The following is a 21,414-nucleotide window of genomic DNA, read 5'->3' as shown; positions in this document are numbered from 1 at the left end:
TGTATAGCGTTCATTTTGTAATGCAGCATTTTGTAATAAGCGGAAGTTGGGGGGGGGGGGTTCAAAATAAGGGAGAAGTCGTCCTATTTAAACAGAATCGAAACAGTAAGAATCGGAAGCGTGACTTTGTTTTGGAGAAGCCGTCAGTAAAAGCTGAAGCGTTTCGAAAGAGGCTTAACCAGCGTAAGAGAGAAGGAGGAAGTCACCTTTGGAAGTTGGGCACAGCACACCGGTTATACCTGTCAGTCAGAGCTGAGCCCGTGCTTTCAAGAACATGGCAACAACTGCTGCTGACGGAAACTTAAAACCATACTTGAGAAAGAATGGAGTGAAACGCGAACATATCGGGAAAAACGGCTATCATAACCACAAGGAGGTATGTCTGTCTGCCTGTCAGCGCAGTGTATTTATGAAGATAATTTGTTTTATTTCGTGCGCTCTATGCGTGACTGCCGGCTTTACAGCAGTGGCAAGAATTTTAACACAATAAAAATAACACAGGAAGTTTGCTTTTATTTTGAGCTCTTCTTCGCTAAACAAGACAAATATGACGTCGGCATGTTTTGTAAGTGTTCAACTACTTTAAAAAAAAAAGTATCACACCACTACGAAAGTTAGGCAACACCCACAACTGCAACAGCATAACTGTGTCGTTACAACTGTAATATGCCATACGAGTTTTATAATGTGCCAGTGCTTAGTTTACAATCGATTTAAACTGTAAAATATCGACAGCAGGATGATGAGTGCTGTTTAGTTCCCCTGCATATAAAAATGGACAATGTAAAGAGCAATAATAATGCAATACCCCGCCCTGAAACCTTGTGTAGGATGCTGGTTGGTGAGTCGCTGGTGAGTGAGATGTAGCTGATTTATCTGAGCCAACTACATGAAGGTTCAAGCAATGTCCATATTGTTTAATAGTTGAATAATTGAAAACGTGGACAGTCTTAACTGCCTTACAAGTTAAGTTTGTATAACCCTACATACAAACAATCTATGTCGTAGCATAGTTTGCTAAATTGACAGTATACAGTATACAAGCTATGGCTTAGCATCATTTTTGTGGTTGCTAGTTTTTTTGTAGCTATTTCCAGTACTACCTACTGTTGAGTCACTGTCGGGTTCTTCGCACTCCTGAAAATGTTTCTGTTAAAATGTCATAAAAGAATTTAAAAAATGTCTTTAGCTTGACATAACCTGCCTGAAGATAAATATCTGTGCTGGCTTGTGGTGTAGTGGGTTAGCTGTCGGCCATATTGCTTCAACAAGGCCTCCGTGCTGGTTTTACAACGTAAAACAAGACTTTCTGGTTGCCTTGTGCCCTTCAAAAACCCCAATGACACACATGCAACCACTATGCTTGTTCTAGTTTGTTATTAAGAATGCTAGTTTATGCATTTAATACTTCTAGGCTGGACGACTCTAGGCTATGTTCACACTGCAGGCGAAAGCGCGTCAAATCCGATTTTTTTTTTTGACCCTATGTGACCCACATCCGATCGTGGTATGACAGTGTGAATGGTACAAATTTTCAAATCCGATCTGGGTCACTTTCGTATGTGGTACTGAATCCGATACATATCCGATGTTTTAGAAAGCGACTGCTGTTTGAACGGTCATGTCGCCTTAAATCCGTCTTTTACGTCACTGACACGAGACAGACGCCAATTATAATGTTATTTACATTATTATGTAAATAGTCTTTATATTAAGGGCCATCAGTCAAACAATATTGTTTGCTCTGGGTCTAAACAGAGCGCGTGAGTGACGTCTTCTTTTGCGCATGCGGGCCGCTTTGAGCGTTCACACTAGCGCGCGTTTGCTGTCATATTTTGTTTGTAGTGTGAACAAGCAGACAAGAAAATCGGATTTGATCAAAAAAATCGGAATTGACCATTGAGACCTGCAGTGTGAACGTAGCCTAATTCGTTATTATGTACAGCAGGATGTCCAAAAAGCAAGATTACTGTCAGGAACTACAAAGAGAGAGCATACTTCACCTATACTGGCTTATCTTTGTTGGCTTCCTGTTAAATCCAGAATCCTTCTCATCACGTACATACATCTTGATTAATCACGTGCCATCTTATCTTAATGACCTTATTGTGTCAACCCAACAGAGCACTTAGTTCTCAGACTGCAGGTTTATTTGTGGTTCCTAGAGTATTTATTTAAAACTAGAATGGGAGGAGCAGCCTTTAGATTTCAGGCCCCTCTTCTGTGGAACCCGAGACAGGAGACAGACGACATCTCTACTTTTAAGATTAGGCTTAAAACTTTCCTTTTTGGTAAAGCTTATAGAGCTGGATCAGTTGAACCTGACTTCCCATGTAGTTACACTGCAATAGGTCTAGGATGATGGAGGATTCTCATCATGCACTGATGTGCACAGTGTTTCTTTTTCATTCACCTTTTATACCCATGCATGCATTTATTATTATTATTCTCTGGCTCTCTTCCACAGCGTGTCTTTTTCCTGTCTTCTTCCCCTCACCCTCAACTCCCCTGACCAGTTGGGGATGCGGGACAACTGGTGTTGTGAATTGGCACTATATAAATAAAATTGAATTGAATTAAATACAAACACAAAGTGAAGGAGAAGTAATCCTTCTTCTTCCAGCTGCTCCCTTTAGGGGTCTCATCAGGCCTCAGCCCTCCTCCTTCACTACATCTATAAACCTCCTTTGTGGTCTTCCTCCTTTCCTCCTGCCTGCAGCTCCATATTCAATGTGGAGCTGCCAATTCCATATTATTTGTCCAGTGTTTCTACTGTCTCTAATCTGCACAAGTCCAAACCATCTCAACCTTGCCTCTCATGTCCAAACTGCTCAGCCTGAGCTGCCTCCCGGATATACTCACTTCTAATATTGTCCATTGAAAATCAATGAAAATCCCAACATCTTCAGCGCTGCCACCTCCAGCTCGGTGTCCTGTCTTTTTGTTAATGCAACCATCTCCAAACCATACATCACAGGAGTTTTCACTACTATCTTGTAAACCTTTCCTTTAACTCATGCTGCTGTCTTCCTGCACAAAGGCAGCACAAGTACTTCAATATGCACATATCTCACTAATATGCAAATATATGTAATGAGGCATAATCAAATTTTCTACTAAATACCTCTGGTATGACGTATGTATGGCATTGCTTTCTTCTTTCACGATTTTGCTGACAAACATGTCCACAGAGTAAAGCAGCATTAAATTGGTAAACAGTACTTAGACCAAAGTTATTAAACCAAAATGTATAAACTGAATATTATCTATTTAAAATGTATTCTTCATAACAAAACATTTACAATATTTATCCTTGTGATTCCAGTTTTAGGCATAGATTCGACAGTCAGTTGCCAGAACTCTTTTTGTGAAGGAAAAACCTATTACATGTAGTATATAATATTATAACAAATTCAACATTTCCAGAAAAATGTATTTTTGTCCAGTTATCATTTCTGTGGATGATCTTGTAGGGGTTTCTTTTGTAATAATAGGCCTAGTCTACATGTTACTGAAGACTAGGCCACAGTCTCTCTATTTTTCAGGTTAATTGGCACGTTAACTACAAACCCTTTATTTGAACTCAAAGTGTGTGTCTGTGTTCTTGTGTAGAATGTAAGACAGCTTATGTGGGCTTTTTGTTGTATAGAAAAACGGCCAGGGGACCGACGTTGCCTCCAGATGCCACAAGCATGAGCCTTTTGAGCAGGCTCCCATGTATGTTGCCGTGCTAACATACCTGGGCTTTGGCATTGTCACCCTGTTTGGCTACCTCAGAGACTTCCTCAGAGCTGTGGGTTTGGAGAAGTGCAACATTGCCCAGGAAAGAGAGAAACAGAAGGTAGGTTACACATGCAAATAGTACAAACAGGCATATTGTAGGGTCTCACACAAAATGCAGACACAAATACCCATGCAGACAGTTGGAGTAGAGTAACATGCATGTGGTGTCAGTACGTTTTGTTTTCCTCTAATTATGTCAATTTTTTCCTTAAGCTCTCCCTCTGTTTTCATCCTCTGTGTTCCTCTACACTATAACGTTGCCATGAGTGAGGCAGGACACCACAGAGAATATCTGTTGAAGATCTAATTAAATCTCAGAGGATTCAAGCGCCTTCTTTGTTACTGTGCTTCAGATTTTAGATAAGGCCTTGGCATTGCCATAGTAGCCTTTGTGTTGCCACAGATTTGATTTTCCAAATCCAGAAATTAGAGTTAGGATGTTTGTTGTTGTCAGATTTGTTTTTGTCTAGGCCTTATTAAAAAGGTAAAAGCCTTTAAGAAAAATCTGAAGCAGTACCCTGTCCTTATTTCTGTGACTATTTCTTTAGTCAGAAACCTAAAAAGAAATAACCAGTGAGTTCTGCCCTGTTTTTGGACAGGAGTCACTTTATGATATGGCATATGGGCATACCGTAAAGACTAAGTCTCACATAATCTTGAAAATACTCAAACATTGGATATTGGATCAATGAAGATTTCTTGGACTAGAATGAAAACATAAAAACACAAAAATGCTAGATCTAGTACCAGTTATTAAATGAATCCTGCTTATGCTTTTCCTCCTTAGGATTTTGTCCCACTTTATCAAGATTTTGAGAACTTTTACACTCGAAACCTGTACATGAGGGTACGAGACAACTGGAACCGCCCCATATGCAGCCTACCAGGACCTGTCTTTGACCTGATGGAAAGGGTATCTGATGACTACAACTGGACATTCAGGTACTGCAATCGATTGATCTATGATAGACATACTGTAAATAGCATAAACAGTATCATGGAGGAGGTGAGTCATTACGATCACTCACAGATAAGGTGAAAAACATTGTGTCCTGTTAAAAGCACATGTTGAGGTCTGAGATACATGGACAGGTGTGAAGAACTGAGTTAGTCTAGTAAGGGCCAAATTGTTATGGCCAGTCGACTGGGTTGGAGCACCTCCAAAACGACAAGGCTTGTGAGCTGACCCCACTGGGTTTTGGGTAATTTGCTGGAAAAAATCTGAAAGGATGTGGTGCATCCTAGCTCCAGATACCACAGGGCATCCGCCAAGGTCTCGTAGAGTCCATAGCTCAGTGGGGTGGACCTTTTTTGGGCAGCACACAAAAGGCTAATAGCATGCTGGCTTAAAGTGTTTTGGCTTATCAGTGTATACCGCTCACTAGAGCTGGGCGATATATCGAGTTTTTAAAAAATATCGATATATTTTTATACGAGATATAAGATGTGACAATATCCTTTATATCGATATAGTCTATGTTACGTTATAATTATACTTGCGGAGCCGCAAGTTTGCCTCTCTTTCGTCCACTTTCGTCTTTACGCAACGTTACTTGGCCTCGCCTCTCCTTCACTGAACACAACTCCCCCTCCTCCCCCATCGCTTCACCTGCAGGAAGCGACAAGATGGACACGGCAAATCCGTTAACGAGTTACTGCGCATCGCCCCGTGCGTGGGGCTGGACGGCGTCAACGTGTTAGCTAGCTAACCACGCTAACGAGCTAACCACGCTAACGCCATGCAGCCCAGAGGTGCTGCACGGACTAAAATCCTTTCATTTTCTCAAAAGTTGACAGCGCGCCTTATGTATGAATTCTGGTTGTGCTTGATGGCCGCGCACCGATTTTATGTGGAACACGGCGCTCAGCAATCTGTCAAAAAATGTTTTAGTACGACTTTGGTAAGCTACGGAGCTGCACCGCTTGATGGATTGTCGGAGCATTACGGCTGAGCCTCGCGGAGTGATACGTACTGTGCTTCAACGTAATATTACCTTACTGTGTATAAGGACCATAAATGGCACCTGTTAAGAGACGTGGTTGCGAAGCGGATTTCAAACTCCAGGTTGTCAGTCACGCAGTACAAGTTGGGAACAGAGCAGCTGTGAAATCTGTCCTTGTTATAGTGCTCGTCTTTTAGTTTACATTTTGACTGCACATTTGTGAGCTTTTTGTTATGCACAAAAACAACATTGTTTTCTTTTATTTATGGAGCATTATTATTTAATAAATGCTCATAATTTATTTTTGAGTAAATTTTATGTACATCTGCTCTATGTTAATAAAAGTGCCTGTGTGACATCTGGGACACAGCTTTGACTAAGAACTCTCTTTTTGTTCTTACTTTATGGCTTTAAAAAAAATATCGAGATATATATCTTATATCGCCATCCAGCTAAAAAATATCGAGATATGAATTTTGGGTCATATCGCCCAGCCCTACCGCTCACCTTAAAAATGCTTAAAACTCGCCAGACAGTCTTTTTGCACAAAATCATCTCTCTTCTGAGGGTAAAGAGTGGACATCCCAGATTTAACTAGCTTGGTAACCTCTATAAGCTGTTTGCAAAGGTGGAAACATGGTTATTTGTCATCAGTAAAGATATGCCACTCCAAAGAATCTGGGTCATAGTTGATATTCCTCTTTGCTACAGAACAGGGTTGGAGAAATATAGTATGGAAAAGAGTATGAAGGGAGCCACAGGGTAGAAATATGACATTATGAGTGTGACGTAAACGTGGATTACATATTTAAACATGTTTAATGTGACTGGAAAAAGTAGAGACGTGGTACTGTGGTGCATAGTTTTGATTGGTTTCGTAGCGGTATAAAGGGGTACGTGAAGTTTGAGAAGAAGTAGGTCAGATGACAAAAAGGAAAAATTCTTTTTAGATAGTTTTAGATTCAGATTACCTCTGATAGGGATGCGCACTCTTGAACTCGTGTGATGTTTACCTGAACTTGCTTTAGTGCCTGAAATGATTACAACAGTTCCCAGTGTACACACACAATCCTACATTTTATAGTGAAGCATAATCTCTTAATTAACACTAAAATGTTCTTTGTACAATACATAACTACTACTGCTTGTGGATCCAGTCAGTGCCACTGTTGTCTTCAAAACATGTTTTATAATTCTATTTCCCATTAGCAGACTCCTATCAATAGAATAAGTGGAGTTTTTGATTAGCAAATAACATATTTAATTGAATATGCTATTTAAAAATTTGATATGTAATGAATTCACTGGGCATGTGTATGAATCAGGGAAAAACAGACAAACTAATTGAGTCCTGATGTTTGTGTAATTGCAGGTTTACCGGGAAGACAATACACAATGTTATCAATATGGGCTCGTACAACTACCTTGGCTTTGCTGAGAACAATGCTGATTTCCTGAAAACTGTGGCAGACAAAGTGCGCCAGTATGGGGTTGGGGTTTGCAGCACAAGACAGGAAATAGGTGAGTTTGTGGTTAAGATTCTGTTGTAATGATGAAAAAAAAAAAAACTATTGCCACTTTGCTTTGTGTCACTTCTCTCTGTGAGCTGGTTTGTGGCAGTTGATTTGATTTAGGGAGGAAAAAAGTCCACCATACAACAAAAACATAACAGCTATATGGTAGTGTTTATTATCCTTACATATCTTATATGTGCCTCTATTTAAAAAAGCTATCTGTCAGGCCTTGTTGACGCTGAATGGTCAGAGTATCAAACTGAAAATGAAACTTGTCACCGTCATTTTTTAGGTTTCCTGCATACGGCGTGCACATTTAAATATCTGCCAGTGGCTTCAGTGTTGTATGAATTATTCACCTTTTGCTAAATTATATAGCATTTGGGCATATGTTGAGATCATTATATATCGGTCCAAAGTGAGAAGCTGGGGGGCTACAGTCTTGTGGAACCTAACATTGTAAAGCACTCTTGACATTAAAAACCTATATGTACATGCATGCAAAGGAACTGTTATAACAGCAAGGATCAGAAAGTAAATGGGATCTGTGGCTTCTGATGAAAGTCCTTTGAACTTCATTCTGGATTTGATGGTATTTAAGTGTCTATGTGGATGTAACATTCTAGAATTGCAATGGTGCGGCGAGGAAATCGAATGATTGGCCATCAATTGGGTGTTTCTTCACCAAAGCCCCGCTGATACACTTTACAGAGCTTGAGGAACAGGCGACGCAGAAAAGTGTTTCTCTCTCTCACAAAGCAAACCTCTCAGCGAGGTTTGCGTTGTGACACTTCAGAGACCAATGTGCTATTTCTGCAGAGAGCAGGCGTGTGGAGTGTGCACATGCACACTTCACACCATCTATTATTCATCTATGTGATTTATTTATATGTTTATTTCCCTTTCAAAATTCAACTGTTTTAGCCTGGGTTTCTAATGCGTGTTTTAGCTGGCTCACCGGGAAGCTTAAGAAATAACAAGCGTTCTTCCCATGAGACATTATTGTGCATAAATTATTAAAGATCCCAGCGTCTCTGTTGCACTAGTGATGCACACACAGCAGTTTTTACTGTTGACATGTGGAAAATCTTCAAAGTCAAATTGTCAGCATTGCTTTTGACTGAATTGTCAGCAATTTAGAAAAAATACAAAAAATGCAATTAAAAAAACATTTAGACATGTAATTCTTTTTTTTTCTATTTCACTCTTGTCAGTCATTGACATCATTAATTTAATTTCATCTCATCTCGCCTCTCACCTTTTCCAATATTAAATCATCTTAGAAAATGCAGTTAAACACTTAGGTCAACTTCCAGTTCCGAACATCTAAATAAAAATGACTCACAATATGGTTCGAGCCCACACAGGGAGTGTTTTTCTTTTTTTTATTATCAATAAGGCATTTTGAACTACACACAAAGTGCACTGAAAGCACACCCTGTGAATAAACACCCATGTCAAACATTCATAGAGTTACCTTAATGGGTAGCTTATTGGCACTGCTTTTCCTGTAATCATTAATAGATAATAATGTCAAACATTCAGATGCATAAAAATATACTGGGTACAGCTATCAAACACAAGGTAGTAAAATTCTGGTATTAGTATACTAGTGCAATAGGGCTGTTGTGCCTTTTTATATATTAAAACATGCTACACTAACTTTATAATGGTTCGCTGACTCAAGGTTTGTGTCAGAAATGATTAACCTTTGTTATTCTGTCTCTTTTCTTGTCCTTAAAAATTCCTCGGTCATATAGTTCCCAATAAAAGGAACAGATTTAACTATGAGAACTATCAGATTTGCATGCACAGTCTTCACTGTGGCTGCCCTTCTCATCAACCAGCCTTGATAGCACAAAGGTGACCATGGTAACTCAGAGGAACAGTGACCAATTTTTAAAAGGTGTGTAGGTTTTATTTTAAGCAAAGTGATCAGGCTCCGTCCTGACTGTCTTATCTGTAGAGTATCGGGACCTAGAGTGGCCTTCTGAGGTTAACATATCAATAAGAAGGCATGGCACGCTTAAAAAGCCACAGCTCAGTAAAATGTTGTATTAAGAGAGCAAATGTCAATGCAGCCTGATTTAAAAAAAAAAAGAAGAAGAAGAAGACGCTGCACATGCCGGCAGGGCCTGTGAGCCTGAGCGGTCGAGGAAATGTATGAATCGATTTTGGCGTAAGGCCTGATGGAAAGCAGTGAATAGGAATCGCCATAAAGACAGAACTGCTTCTCTGCATTATGTTTTTTTTATACACATAACTCAATAACCATTTCTCCAGTCCTTCCTGAACCATCCTGGCTGTTTGAAGCTCGCTCTCTGTGGTTACTGACTGTTATTGATTAGTGTCCCACGTGTGTGCAATTAATGCCCCGTTTTTTAAATGTTAATGCAGTAGTGATATATTGTATTATATAAGCACTCATTAGAAAGTTGCTTTACAAAGTAGCTTTAATTCAGTGTGCAATACCTGGTAACTACAATGTAGTATTACAGTAAACACAGATGCACTGAAATGTTGTAATGTTTTGGTGCCGTACAGAATACAACATCATCCCTGCAGAGATAAAATACAGTGTACGTGCACCTTTTATTGCCCACTTCTCCCCCCATAGCTCACAATTATAACAGCAATTCTTCTGTTTATCAGATAAGCACAAGGGCAGGTACCTGAAAATCCCACTTTATTGTACAAAATTGAAAAAATGCCACATCAGGTGACAGATTGCAATCTCATCAATTTTCCAAATGAATTCTGGTCTCCACCTGTCACATAGGGTTATCACCACCTGAGCTGGCTCAGTCCTAAAATGTACAACAGAACCATTTCAGTCCTCGCTAGACCTCCCTTAATATTACTGGGATGAAATACGGCAGTTGAACTAAATTACAAATTTACCCCATCTTGGATCTTTATAAATCTCCTCAGATCCCCAGACAGCAAGAGCCGCTGATGCTGATCCAGGCGTTTGCTTCTGGGTCTCTTACTTTTTTATCAGGAGACATTCATCTCTGACAAACCTTGTGATTGGGTGACAAAGACCGGCAAAGCCTAGAGACTAAAGGATTACCAGATGTGCCAACAGGTACAGTGATGTTGTCGGGGTGAGTCATCTTTTTCTGATTTCTATCATATAGGCAACCTGAGCATCCATGAAGAGCTAGAACAACTTGTGGCCAATTTCCTTGGAGTCGAGTCCGCTATGACTTATGGGATGGGTTTCGCCACCAACTCAATGAATATTCCAGCACTTGTGGGCAGGGTATGTGAGATTTTATACACTCAGCATTATACAGAACATCTTTGCAAGTGTAATTTTCACAATGCAGCAGATATCAGTCTGGATTTTTTCTCTTCTGTGGTATTGTCTCAATTAATGAACAGTCAAATAAACTTAACTGCAAACAGTCTGACCCACAGCTGCTAATTAAAATCATAATTACACAAAACAGTAGCCAGAAGGATGAGGATCTGGGCATGCATAGCTGCTTTCAGTCAGATATACAAGGAAGGGCAGTTTTTGTTAAGAGCACTCCTCAAGGGTGGGATTACCCATCCTCTGGCCTCTCGGTGCACCAGAGTGGCTGATGCAGAGGCCTGTGGGTTACCAGGGGCAACACACAGCATGAATATCTGTGATTGGACTGGACAGGAGGAAGAGGAGGTTGACTGTTTAAGTGATGAGAACAGGGTCGTTTATGCAGCTCAAGAGGTGTAGCAGCCCCTTAGGCTGCAGCCCCCCGCAGTAACCCTGCAGAGGCTGGAGGTCAACCCTCACTGCCAGCTCTATCCTACAGGGACAGGCTGTGCCAGGACAGGCCTTGCTGTGCAGGCAGAACAACATTAGAGTGACAGCTGCTGGTAGACCAGGGAGCAGGCTGGCTGGACCCGAGGCCAAACCAAGCAGATCTGTCACTGAGACAGTGTCAACATAGCCTCTACAAGACTCATTCAGACTAATGAAGTCAAATGCTTAGAGCTTGTGCCGTATATATATGCTAATGCACCAGAGAGGTTTTCAGTGGAACAACTGAATTAATTTGCATACTGATTTTTTTTAAGGAACATGGAGTACTGTGCTGTCGGTTATGAAAATTGCAATGCGTCTGTGGGTCAGAACTTCAGACATCAAAGAAGTAAAAAACTGCTAACATGCAGTACATACAACTTATTTTGCACAGAGAACCAGACCTGATTATGATTGAGGCCTGGATTAAGGGGCAGGTGAAGAGGTGTGAACTACCTTTATTTAGCCACACATTCTTCAGTTAGAAAGAAAAGATCAACAGATCAAGTTTTACCTTTTTATCTGTAATGAAAAATGTATGTCATATACCCCATTTAATGTGTTTGCAAAGGCATTTTGAGCATTAGATTAGAAATTTTTGATTCAGCATTGCAGTAGCAAAACAATTGACTATTACCCCAAAAGCACAAAGCATACCTTGTGAAATTTAAATAAAGTCTTTTCTCTTTGCTGTTCTCCAGGGTTGTTTGATACTAAGCGATGAGCTCAATCACACTTCTCTCATCTTGGGAGCCAGACTGTCAGGAGCAACCATCCGAGTGTTCAAACATAACAGTGAGTCCAATCACCTAGTACATAAATAGTCCATGCATCATAGTACAAAACAACACCTTTTTTATTATTATTATTCTTACGTTTAACCTTTTTGTGCCTTTTTGTCATCAAACTGACTCTTGAGAAAGTTTCAGTTACTGTTTGCAGCCACTTCTGCTCACAGTATCGGGTGTTTTCTTCACCTAATTGTATACTGGTGCTGCTGTGAGAAGCAAGTTCCTGTTCTTTTGTGTGGTACAGGATTTACCTTAGGAAAGACCTACATTCTGTGTTTAATGCAATAGGTTTGGTTTGAAATCATGCTTATGTTTTATTCAGCAGCAGCAGCAGCAGCAGCAGCCGTGAAGCAATAGTGAAGTTGGTTGGGGGGGGTTGAGGGTTTTTTTTTTAAACAAAACATCATCTTTACTTAAACTTTTTGTTCTCTGGTATATTGTCAAGAGGAAAAATATCAAGCGTGGATGGTACAACATCCATTGCTCGCATTAGATACATCCCTGTCCTTTCAGCAGACAGCACAAATGAGCCAGTCCTCTGGCAGCAAATTTTTCCTGACAGGTACAAGCAGAGTCAGTTATGGGTCCTCAAAGCAGATCCCAGAGGCCTGCCTAAAGGCAAAGAGCCCTCAGGCACCTGAGCTGCTGACCCCTCCTTGCCACTAATCCTCCTGCGCTAGGCACTCAGAAACTCTTTTATTTCTAATATTTGCATAGAGGGTTATGCCACAACAAAAGATTTATGAACAACTCCAATGCTTGTATTTTTTTGTAGTGATACTTATTGGTGCAAGCACTCTCTAAAATCTCTCAAGGATTATTTTTAGCAGAGATGGAACTCATACTATGGAGCAGACAAACTGGTTTGTCCAGCAGATTTGTTATACATGTGCGTGAGAATTACCACGTTGTTTAGTTATAATGCACAGACAGTAGTCCTACTCTTTCGAATAATCAAATGTATTTATGTTTTATTTATTAAGCCAGTAGCGTGGTGTGTACCCCGAAGGTGAGAGCACAGATAAGATATCGTGGAATCATTTTATGGATCGAAGCGGAAGATAACCATCCTCAGTCATACAGTATCTCATATCACGCTGTGGCTTATCTTATATCAGTGTTTCACTGTGAAATAATCTTTTGCTCACTCTTGACTGTGCAGACAGAAAGCCACAGTGAATTCCTTTTTTTCATTTCTGCTTTCCTCAGCCGAGACATTGTTCTGCTAAGCCTCGGGAAGGAATTTTAGCAGCGGAGCATCTGTTGCCTCTTAAGTGAACCTGTTTTTGTTTTGAAGTAGGAGCATCAATCATCTATGAAAGATTATTAGCCACGACAGCTTTCCTCACTCCTCAGCAGGAAATGGTTGGATTGCAGTCATACTTTGAATAACACACTTTCATAACAACTGGAGCTGTTTAATACTGCCATCTGCTGGTATGCACTAAAGGATCATTAGTATTGTCATAACTGAGTTTTAGTCACCGGGAAATGTTTTTGCCATGTAAATTTTTTGTAACAAAAACAATGCAGATATGCAGATCGCACAGGCTTAGCCACATTTTTAACCTAGTTAGATATCTCAGGTGTTTGTAAGCGTCACAGTGCAAGGGTATTTCCGGTGTGTTGTTTGTGAAAGGTGTCTTTGGCAAATAAAGTAGTGTCTTGTGAAATCCGTGAACTATCTGCCCCAGTGGAAATGATTTCTTCCCACTCTCGGGTTTGCGTTGATGTTCGGTGTTCCGCACAAGCTATAGCACTGGAGTGCTATCCTGTATGCTGTGTCATAACACATATCCAAACTAGGATTGCCGGCATACTTTTTTTTATTGTTAGGGTCTGTCTTCTTTTGCTGTGTCTCTTCCTCTTATTCTCCCTTATGTGATGTTTTGTGTGCACCTATGTCAGACATGCAGAGTCTGGAGAAGATGCTAAAAGAAGCAGTTTGCTCAGGACAGCCTCGGACCCACAGGCCCTGGAAAAAGATTCTCATCGTGGTGGAAGGCATCTACAGGTCAGCCATCATTACACCCCACACACATTATAACATAGCTACTTTCACAGACACATGTCTTGGGTCTCTTGTATCAGTCTTTCTAACTATGAGCTTCCGGGTGGTCTATCGGAGGGTTTTGCACAGCCCGATTTGAGTAGAAATTGTAATTTATAACCTGAGGTGATCCTGTGCTTAGCCGTCCCTGTTATGGTCTCTTTTTCAATCGCTTCCTTTTCTGCGCTCTTGAATAATAGATTGTCTGTGTGTATGCAAGCATATGGCAGTGCATGGGTGTGTGTGTGCATGTGCATGTGGTCGGGTACCATTTGATTACCGTAGAAAGGAGAAAGGTATTGTCTGCCTCTCCTGCCAGTGAGCTATCCTGAGTCTTAGTGACCCTCTCCATCTGCTCATTAGCTCCAAATCAAGGCCAAATGGAGCCATAGAGATTGACTTGGCTACACCCCCAGCTCCAACTGTTTATCATGGCCATTTTCTGTTCTCCTTTCTTCCCTCTTTTTGCTCTCAGCTGCACTTGCATTTTAGTCCTCCTAAAGTAAAATATGATGCTGTGAAAATTACTTGTTTTATGTCAATTTTTTTTCATCAAAAAAAGAAGAAAGCCATAAACGTGGCCATCAGCTGGTCTTAATATAATGTAATTAGTCCCACAACAATCCTGGTACTTTGAAAGACAACCTAATTGCACATCCTCAGACTGTCTTTGTCAGACAGTAATGTCTAAGACATGAGAATGAAATGGCGCCTTTCAGCAAAGCACAGAAAGAACTAATGCTCCGTCTATCACCTCCCAGCAACATCAAAAGGCTTGGATAAAGAGTACGCATGCTTTAGCTATAGCCCGAGTCTGCCTTTGATGTCCACATCGGTCCTGGTGAAACCCTGTCTTATGTCATTTGGGCTGCAGACGTTCTCAGCCATAGCAACCAGAGCAGGTCTGGGATTGCTCCAGTCCCCAGCCGTATAATCACTCATGCTGTCTATTTGTAGCCTTAAAAGGTTTGCATCTGAGGGGAGGAAGAAAAGGAAGAAAGGTGGGAGTAAAGTGAAAGAGGCCAGCAGGAAAGATTCTTGGAAGACTGTGGCGTGTGAGATTATATAATATGCATTTGTAGAAGCAGAGATGCTCTGCTGTGGATATGGTTAGTTCAGGGTCAGACTCTTTCCTTTTAAAGTTAATCACTTTAACAATTTGGTTTGTAATTTCTTAAAAGTGTGTGTCCATGTTGATCCCTTTTTACACGTATGCTTTGTGTGTGTGTGCGATTCTCTGCCAATAGCATGGAGGGTTCAGTGGTGCTACTGCCTGAAGTCATCGCTCTGAAGAAGAAATATAAAGCGTACCTGTACCTGGATGAAGCCCACAGCATCGGAGCAGTGGGCCAAACAGGGAGGGGTGTGACCGAGCTGTTTAATGTGAACCTGGCTGATGTGGACGTGATGATGGGGACTTTTACAAAGAGCTTCGGGGCGTCTGGAGGCTATATCGCAGGGAAAAAGGTTACTGCAAGTTTACTCTCATTTGATCAGCGCTTCTCAGTATTCGTGTATTTATGTTACATACAAGGGACCAAGTAAGCAGTCATGGTCCTCAGTGCTGCTTCCCAATGCATATAAGCTTTCCAGGACACTCCAGACTTGACACTTTTCTGACCTTTTTAGGGGTACTGGACAGATAAGACTCTATCGTCAACACGGCAGTGATGTTGTTACATTTATCAGCTTCCCCGGCTTTCTCAAAAGAATACGATCCATCATCGCTGTTTTCATTTCCCTCCACATCGCCAGTTCATAGCAATCTTGTGAAAGGGAAGAACTGCTGCAGACCTGTTGCTTTACAGAAGAATTAAAAATGGAAAGAACACTCCTTGGACAAAATAGGGTCGTGACAGAATGTTTTAAGAAAATAAGCTGATTGGATTAATCACACTGAAACAATCCCAACAGCCTTGGGTGAATTAGCATCACAGAAAATCAAATTAATGAGCCGGCTTTTTAAATCCTGACATGGTTTAAATAACCTGACAAGCACTGTGTAACACAATTAACCCTTCTGGCTCCGGAGCAGGTTTAAACATCACACAAGAGTATTTTCAAATATTTAGATTTTGAAATGTAAATTTTTATGATGCATGTTATATTCTGCGCCACGGCTGTTTATTAAAAATGTATGGAAGTCAATTATACGCACTCCCTCTCGCTTAGCCCTCACATGTCCCACAAATGTTCCCCAGGCTGCGTCTCTGGGCACTTTTTTTTCCTTTTCTTTTTTTTTACTCCATTAAATAGTACACTTTGGTACATAACCACACCAGTTTTGTGGCAGTTGATTAGAAAGCAACAACAGAAACGACCATGTTGTTTGAATTAGGTATTCAGAGAGGGACCCTTCCTTCTTTCCCCTTCAGTTTCCCCCAGCCCTGCTCTGCCATAATAAGAAGGTAAAGCTGGCAGAGGGCCAGCCCCTTCTTGTGGCAGGCATCAGAACTGCGCTCCAGATTTAACAGGATGACTTTTAACAAGCATGATAATGTTTGAAGTATGAACACTCTTCCTGGTGTGACAGCTGGCTGCAGTAAAGTCCTAAAGGAAAAAAGGCAGGAAAAGAGAGAGAACCTTTAGATTTGACGTATTTGTTGTTGTGGTGAAATACCCCAAGTCCTACATTAACTGGATTTGGGTTGACCAACAAAAGACTGTGCAGATGTGCTCTGGAAAACAGTCATGTTATAGCTATTTTATGAGGGTACCAAAAATAAATACCCCAATAAATACACCCAGAGTTATTTCTATGTCATTGCAAACTTATATTTAGGAGTCTTTATTCATTAGGCCATCTCTGAAAATGTGGATGAGATTGAAATTAGGTTATTAAATAAATCTGTTGAAGTTCAAGTGGGCTTGCTGTTCTGGAAGCGCCTCTACTCCAGGGCTTTGTGAACACGTATTCCCACATCGGTGCTGTGGCCACCGTGCGGCTGAGGAAACCCTCTGAGCTGTCAGTCTGTGCCCCAAGCATGAGATGAATTTTGGACGTGTCCTCTTAAACGGTTTATCTTGGTTGCACCGTAATCCTGCAGGACCACAAAGCTGTGAAAATCTCCCGCCTTAAACGAAAACAGATGTCAGGTTGTTTCAGGGTTCTTATCCTACATTCAAGCACTTCCCCTGAAATCCTTTCCCCCTCGTGCGCTTGAGGAAGCCGTAGCCACCGCCCAGCAGGGACAGATGGTGGTGAGTGGAAGCGGTGGCCAGACAGCATCTCCGGCTTACGTGTCATCACCCCGCAACCCCGGCTTGCCACCGAGCAGCAGCCCGTCACAGCTCCCCAACCTCAGGCCGCTTACACACATACGCTCTAGGGACCCGTGACCAAATCGGTTTCCTGAAATCCTCCTCTTCTCTTGTCAGCCACTAGCAGAATTAATCTCCTGCTGACATTTAGGAATAATGAGCACGACAGACCTCATTCTGGCTCATTTTGACTTTGGTTCTTTCTCATATTCATGTGTTGGCTTCCCCCACCCCAGAGTGGAGAGCAGGAAAGGATCCAGGACTATTTTACAGTCAGTGCCAAGACAGTCACAGTGACAGAGAAACGACTTGAAGTATTTTAATTGCTTCTCAGGTGTTGATTATACATGAGCTCTCCCTAGTGGTGTTTGAATATACTGCAGGGTCACACAAGAGGTTCAGAACTGTTGCTTTGTTTTCTGTGAATAGTTGTGCAGTTGTGCTTTTTCAGCGTTTGACTCTGTATCCCATGTTGCAGGAACTGGTGGACTACCTGCGGACACATTCTCACAGTGCAGTATACGCCACGGCCATGTCCCCTCCTGCGACTGAGCAGATAATACGTGCAATGAAGTGCATCATGGGAAAAGATGGAAGCACAGAGGGTAAGTATAGCAGCCGTCACACGTTCTTTGCATGTCTGGTTTAAAAAAATTTCTACACCTTTATATAATTTTTATGGAAACAACAGCAAACGGAATCCAGAGGACACCACCGATGTTAACATTAGCAGTGAGACCTGCAGGGAAATGCAAACAGCTGGTCAGAAAATGTGGAAGCAATTACAGGGGTCTGCAGCGGTAAGGAGCAGGGAGACGTGCAGTCCCTGAGCACACGTGACCCTATCGTGGAGGAAATCATTTTCATGTGTGTGTTGTAGAGAACGCTGCTGCTCTGAAAAGTTGCTGCTCTAATGGCATCAGACACGAGGGCAGGGGAAGCGGTCGTTACCAGACCAGACGCGATACCACCGGGGCAATTCTCTCTTGAGTTATTGTAGCTGTGCTCCTGGTAATGGAAGGAGTGCTAACGGGAGTAGCATTAGTGCATCTAGTGCCTAGTAAGTAATGACAGATTACACATTAGAGTTATACCAAATTTACAGTATTTACAGCATGCGCCATGAGGCAAAGCTAGGCAGCCGTGACAAACAAAATGAAACGCTTCTGTCATCACTTCAAGGACTAGACCCTGCTGTGTTGCGGTCGAGGTAGATGCTGCAGTTTCTTGCTGAGATGAGTAACTTTTTCATCTGACTCTGAAGCAGACATGCTTTGTATCTGACGTAGTCCAGTGAAATATCTATTGTGGAAAAAAATTGCCTTGACCTGTCTTATAGATGAGAGGGAAGGCAGTTTTTCTAAACATCAGTCCCAGTGTCCATAGAAAAAAAAGAAACAACAACTTTAAAATCTCACTGTGACAAGAAACCTAACAGAGCCCTTGAATATCTGTGTCATAAGTCTTTATTCCTCTTCCTCCAAGTCCTCCTCTGTCTTCTTCATCTTTTCTCTTTGATGTTGAATTTCACACAAGTCCGACAGACAGCAACGTCCACACGTTCTCGCCTGCTCGTACGATTCCTGTGTCTGGCAGCAGGTTTTTGACCTTCGTGACCTCTACCTTAGCAGAGAGAAACAATTTACAAAATGGGGCCTGGGCTTTTTTGGCAGATGTCCGAATGTTATGCCCCCCCCCCCCCCTTTTCTCTCCCTCTCTCTCCTTCTCCCTCTTCTGAGATAAGGGGATTTAAAGTGCTCTCTTACGTCCCTTTGAAAGAACTGCCAATCTGTTCCCAGGTAATCAGAGGGAAACAGAGCTGTGTTCCAAGGCCGGCCATGCCAAACTCTGCAGCAGCTACAGAGCAAGCGGGCTCCCCAGTGATTCGCATTGTTCGGGAACACAGAGGGTCAGCAGAACAAGCCGCCTTTGCTGCCTGTGATTTATCTTCTAGTGCAGTGAATTTATAGGAAATGCGTGTGATGCTTAAGCATTATTCGTGTTCACTATATGTCACGGCTACATTCACGTGGCAGCCCACAGTCACTAATTCCACGCAAAATCCATCATATCCAATTTGCGAGACCCCCACTCTGCATGGCAACATGCAAGTGCATATACCATGCTGTCAGGCGGACAAAACTGAACCATCTGCTGCTGCAGCTGAGCTGTAATCATGAACAACTTCATAGAGGAGGCTGGAATGGCCCAGATGGAGGTGCAGGACTCAAAATGAGATGGCACTGCACAGGACTCACAGTACATTAGCTACTACTGACAGTTAATGTCCTTCCCTACAGGGCGCGGTACAAATATAGAGGGGAAATTCAGTGAAAAAAGGTGCTTTACTCATGTACATCTGCTGGTGTCCTTGTTTTAATTGGAGGATTGAGACGGATTCGCCAACTGGCAGAGAACACCAAATACTTCAGATCCAGACTGAAGGAGATGGGCTTCATCATCTACGGCAATAATGACTCACCTGTGGTTCCAGTGCTGCTCTACATGCCAGCCAAAGTGGTGTAAGCACACAGAAACACTCATGAAAACACTTTTACAGAGCCAGATGATCACGATGTTCCTTGTTCTTAGCTTCAGTATAGCATCACGTGCGTCTTCTGATCAGCTGTGTCTCCAGAGTTTCCATCAATCATTTGTGCAGTGTTATGATGTCTTTAACCTCTTAAGAGGCAACATCGGGTACTGATTTGGTATAACCCTAGACTCCCACGCTGGTATGTAATCAAGTGTCCTTGATTATATGACAGTCAACATTAATATCTGCACAAATACAAATTCTGCTCAGTTATTGCCTTAATCAGATGGCATCATCATATAGCCTGTGATTTTAGATCGCTCTGCTATCGTGAGTATCAGTGTTAATTGTAATAAAGTTGAAATTTCACAGGTCCCCAAACCTTGTTTCAAAAAAAAAAATGATTTTTTTTCCAGAGCCATAATATTTATTCCTATAACAACACTGAAGTCCGTTTATTAGCATTGAACATATTTCTGTAGATACTCATCACCATGTTTATATAAAATATACCGGGTCAGATTCATCAAACCACTTTCAGATCTCGTTTGAAGGTTTTTACCTCTTCAAACTGTCCACGGTAAAGTGCGCCAGAGCAGGTTGGCTTTGTTAAAATGAATAGACTTGCTCTGAGGTCGTCAAAACAATTACTGCACCCTTTTTAATTTATGGTACTTTGCAGAAATTATCACAAGCCTCGCAAACCACACGTCCCGATTGCATATTTAAACATTTGGAAAGGCTAGAAGGAACAGCGTTCCTATGGATTTTACATTTGATGAGGCATAGCACCAAAACATTTCCCATCGTAATGTGACTTGCATGCTCATTTCGGTGAACTCAGAACTCGTAAATATGAGTTACACTGCCGTGTTATGTAGGTGCTGTAACAAATATGTGACAACATTATAACTGACTGCATTCAGTCGGAAAAGGACTCAAAAAAAGAAGAAGTAGAAGTAGAAAAAAAGCCCTCCTGTTGCTAAAGTCATTTGTGTGCTTCGTGTTTAACCCGTTTCTCTTTTTTTATGCTGATCAGGGCGTTTGCGCGAGAAATGCTGGCGAGAAAAATCGGCGTAGTTGTGGTCGGCTTTCCAGCAACGCCGATCACAGAGGCCCGAGCTCGCTTCTGTGTATCTGCTGCACACACCCGGGATATGCTGAACCAGGTACAAACACACACGAGCGTTTCCCACTTTGATACTTTGGATATATATGAAACATACATGCTCTGAGACTTTCCATTGTCCTCAGGTGCTCGATTGTATGAATGAGGTGGGAGATCTTCTCTGCCTGAAGTTCTCGCGGCGGAAATATTCCCCTCAGCCCGACCTGTGCGATGAGACAGACTTCGAGCTGGACAGCTGATATGATCTTTGACCCTTTGACTTCACAGTGTCTAAACTGAGCAATCATAAGCACACAGTGAATTCATCAGACAGCAGGAGAAGAGCCAAATATTTGGCAGCTGTTTGGTTTTTTTTTTTGGTTTTTATGTGTGTTAAATCATAATGTTGGACTGTGTATTCGTTCTTTTTTAAAAGACAAATGTTTTGAACTCTTGAAATGCCGTTTCTTTATGAATATATGTATATGTGAAATGAATGCACGAGCATCTTTTGGATTGGTGTAAATCTCAAGATTCTTGAGTTATTTATTCGTGGAAGAAAATCATATGTTGTTTTATTCATTTTCGATGTTAACCTCCTCTGCACTGACATCTGAGGGCATTTTTAAAGATTAAAA

General features: G+C 41.6%; 1 protein-coding gene across 1 annotated transcript; it reads left to right on the top strand.

Moving 5' to 3' along the window:
- Positions 1–205: 205 nt before the first annotated feature.
- On the top strand, positions 206–21,116 carry sptlc3 (serine palmitoyltransferase, long chain base subunit 3). The gene is made up of 12 exons (XM_085369445.1): positions 206–376; positions 3,650–3,841; positions 4,571–4,725; positions 7,099–7,247; positions 10,381–10,505; positions 11,732–11,825; positions 13,730–13,835; positions 15,119–15,338; positions 17,611–17,737; positions 19,519–19,654; positions 20,708–20,837; positions 20,923–21,116. The coding sequence occupies exons 1-12, from the start codon at positions 275–277 to the stop codon at positions 21,034–21,036; spliced, it is 1,650 nt and encodes a 549-aa protein (XP_085225571.1). The 5' UTR covers positions 206–274; the 3' UTR covers positions 21,037–21,116.
- Positions 21,117–21,414: the final 298 nt, after the last annotated feature.

The sequence above is a fragment of the Diplotaxodon limnothrissa genome, linkage group LG13, assembly GCF_057381915.1.
Source record: "Diplotaxodon limnothrissa isolate DT_005_m linkage group LG13, D_limnothrissa_male_GT1.1, whole genome shotgun sequence".
Classification (NCBI taxonomy): domain Eukaryota; kingdom Metazoa; phylum Chordata; class Actinopteri; order Cichliformes; family Cichlidae; genus Diplotaxodon; species Diplotaxodon limnothrissa.
Note: the sequence above shows the minus strand (reverse complement) of the source record. Positions and strands in the feature narration are given on the sequence as shown.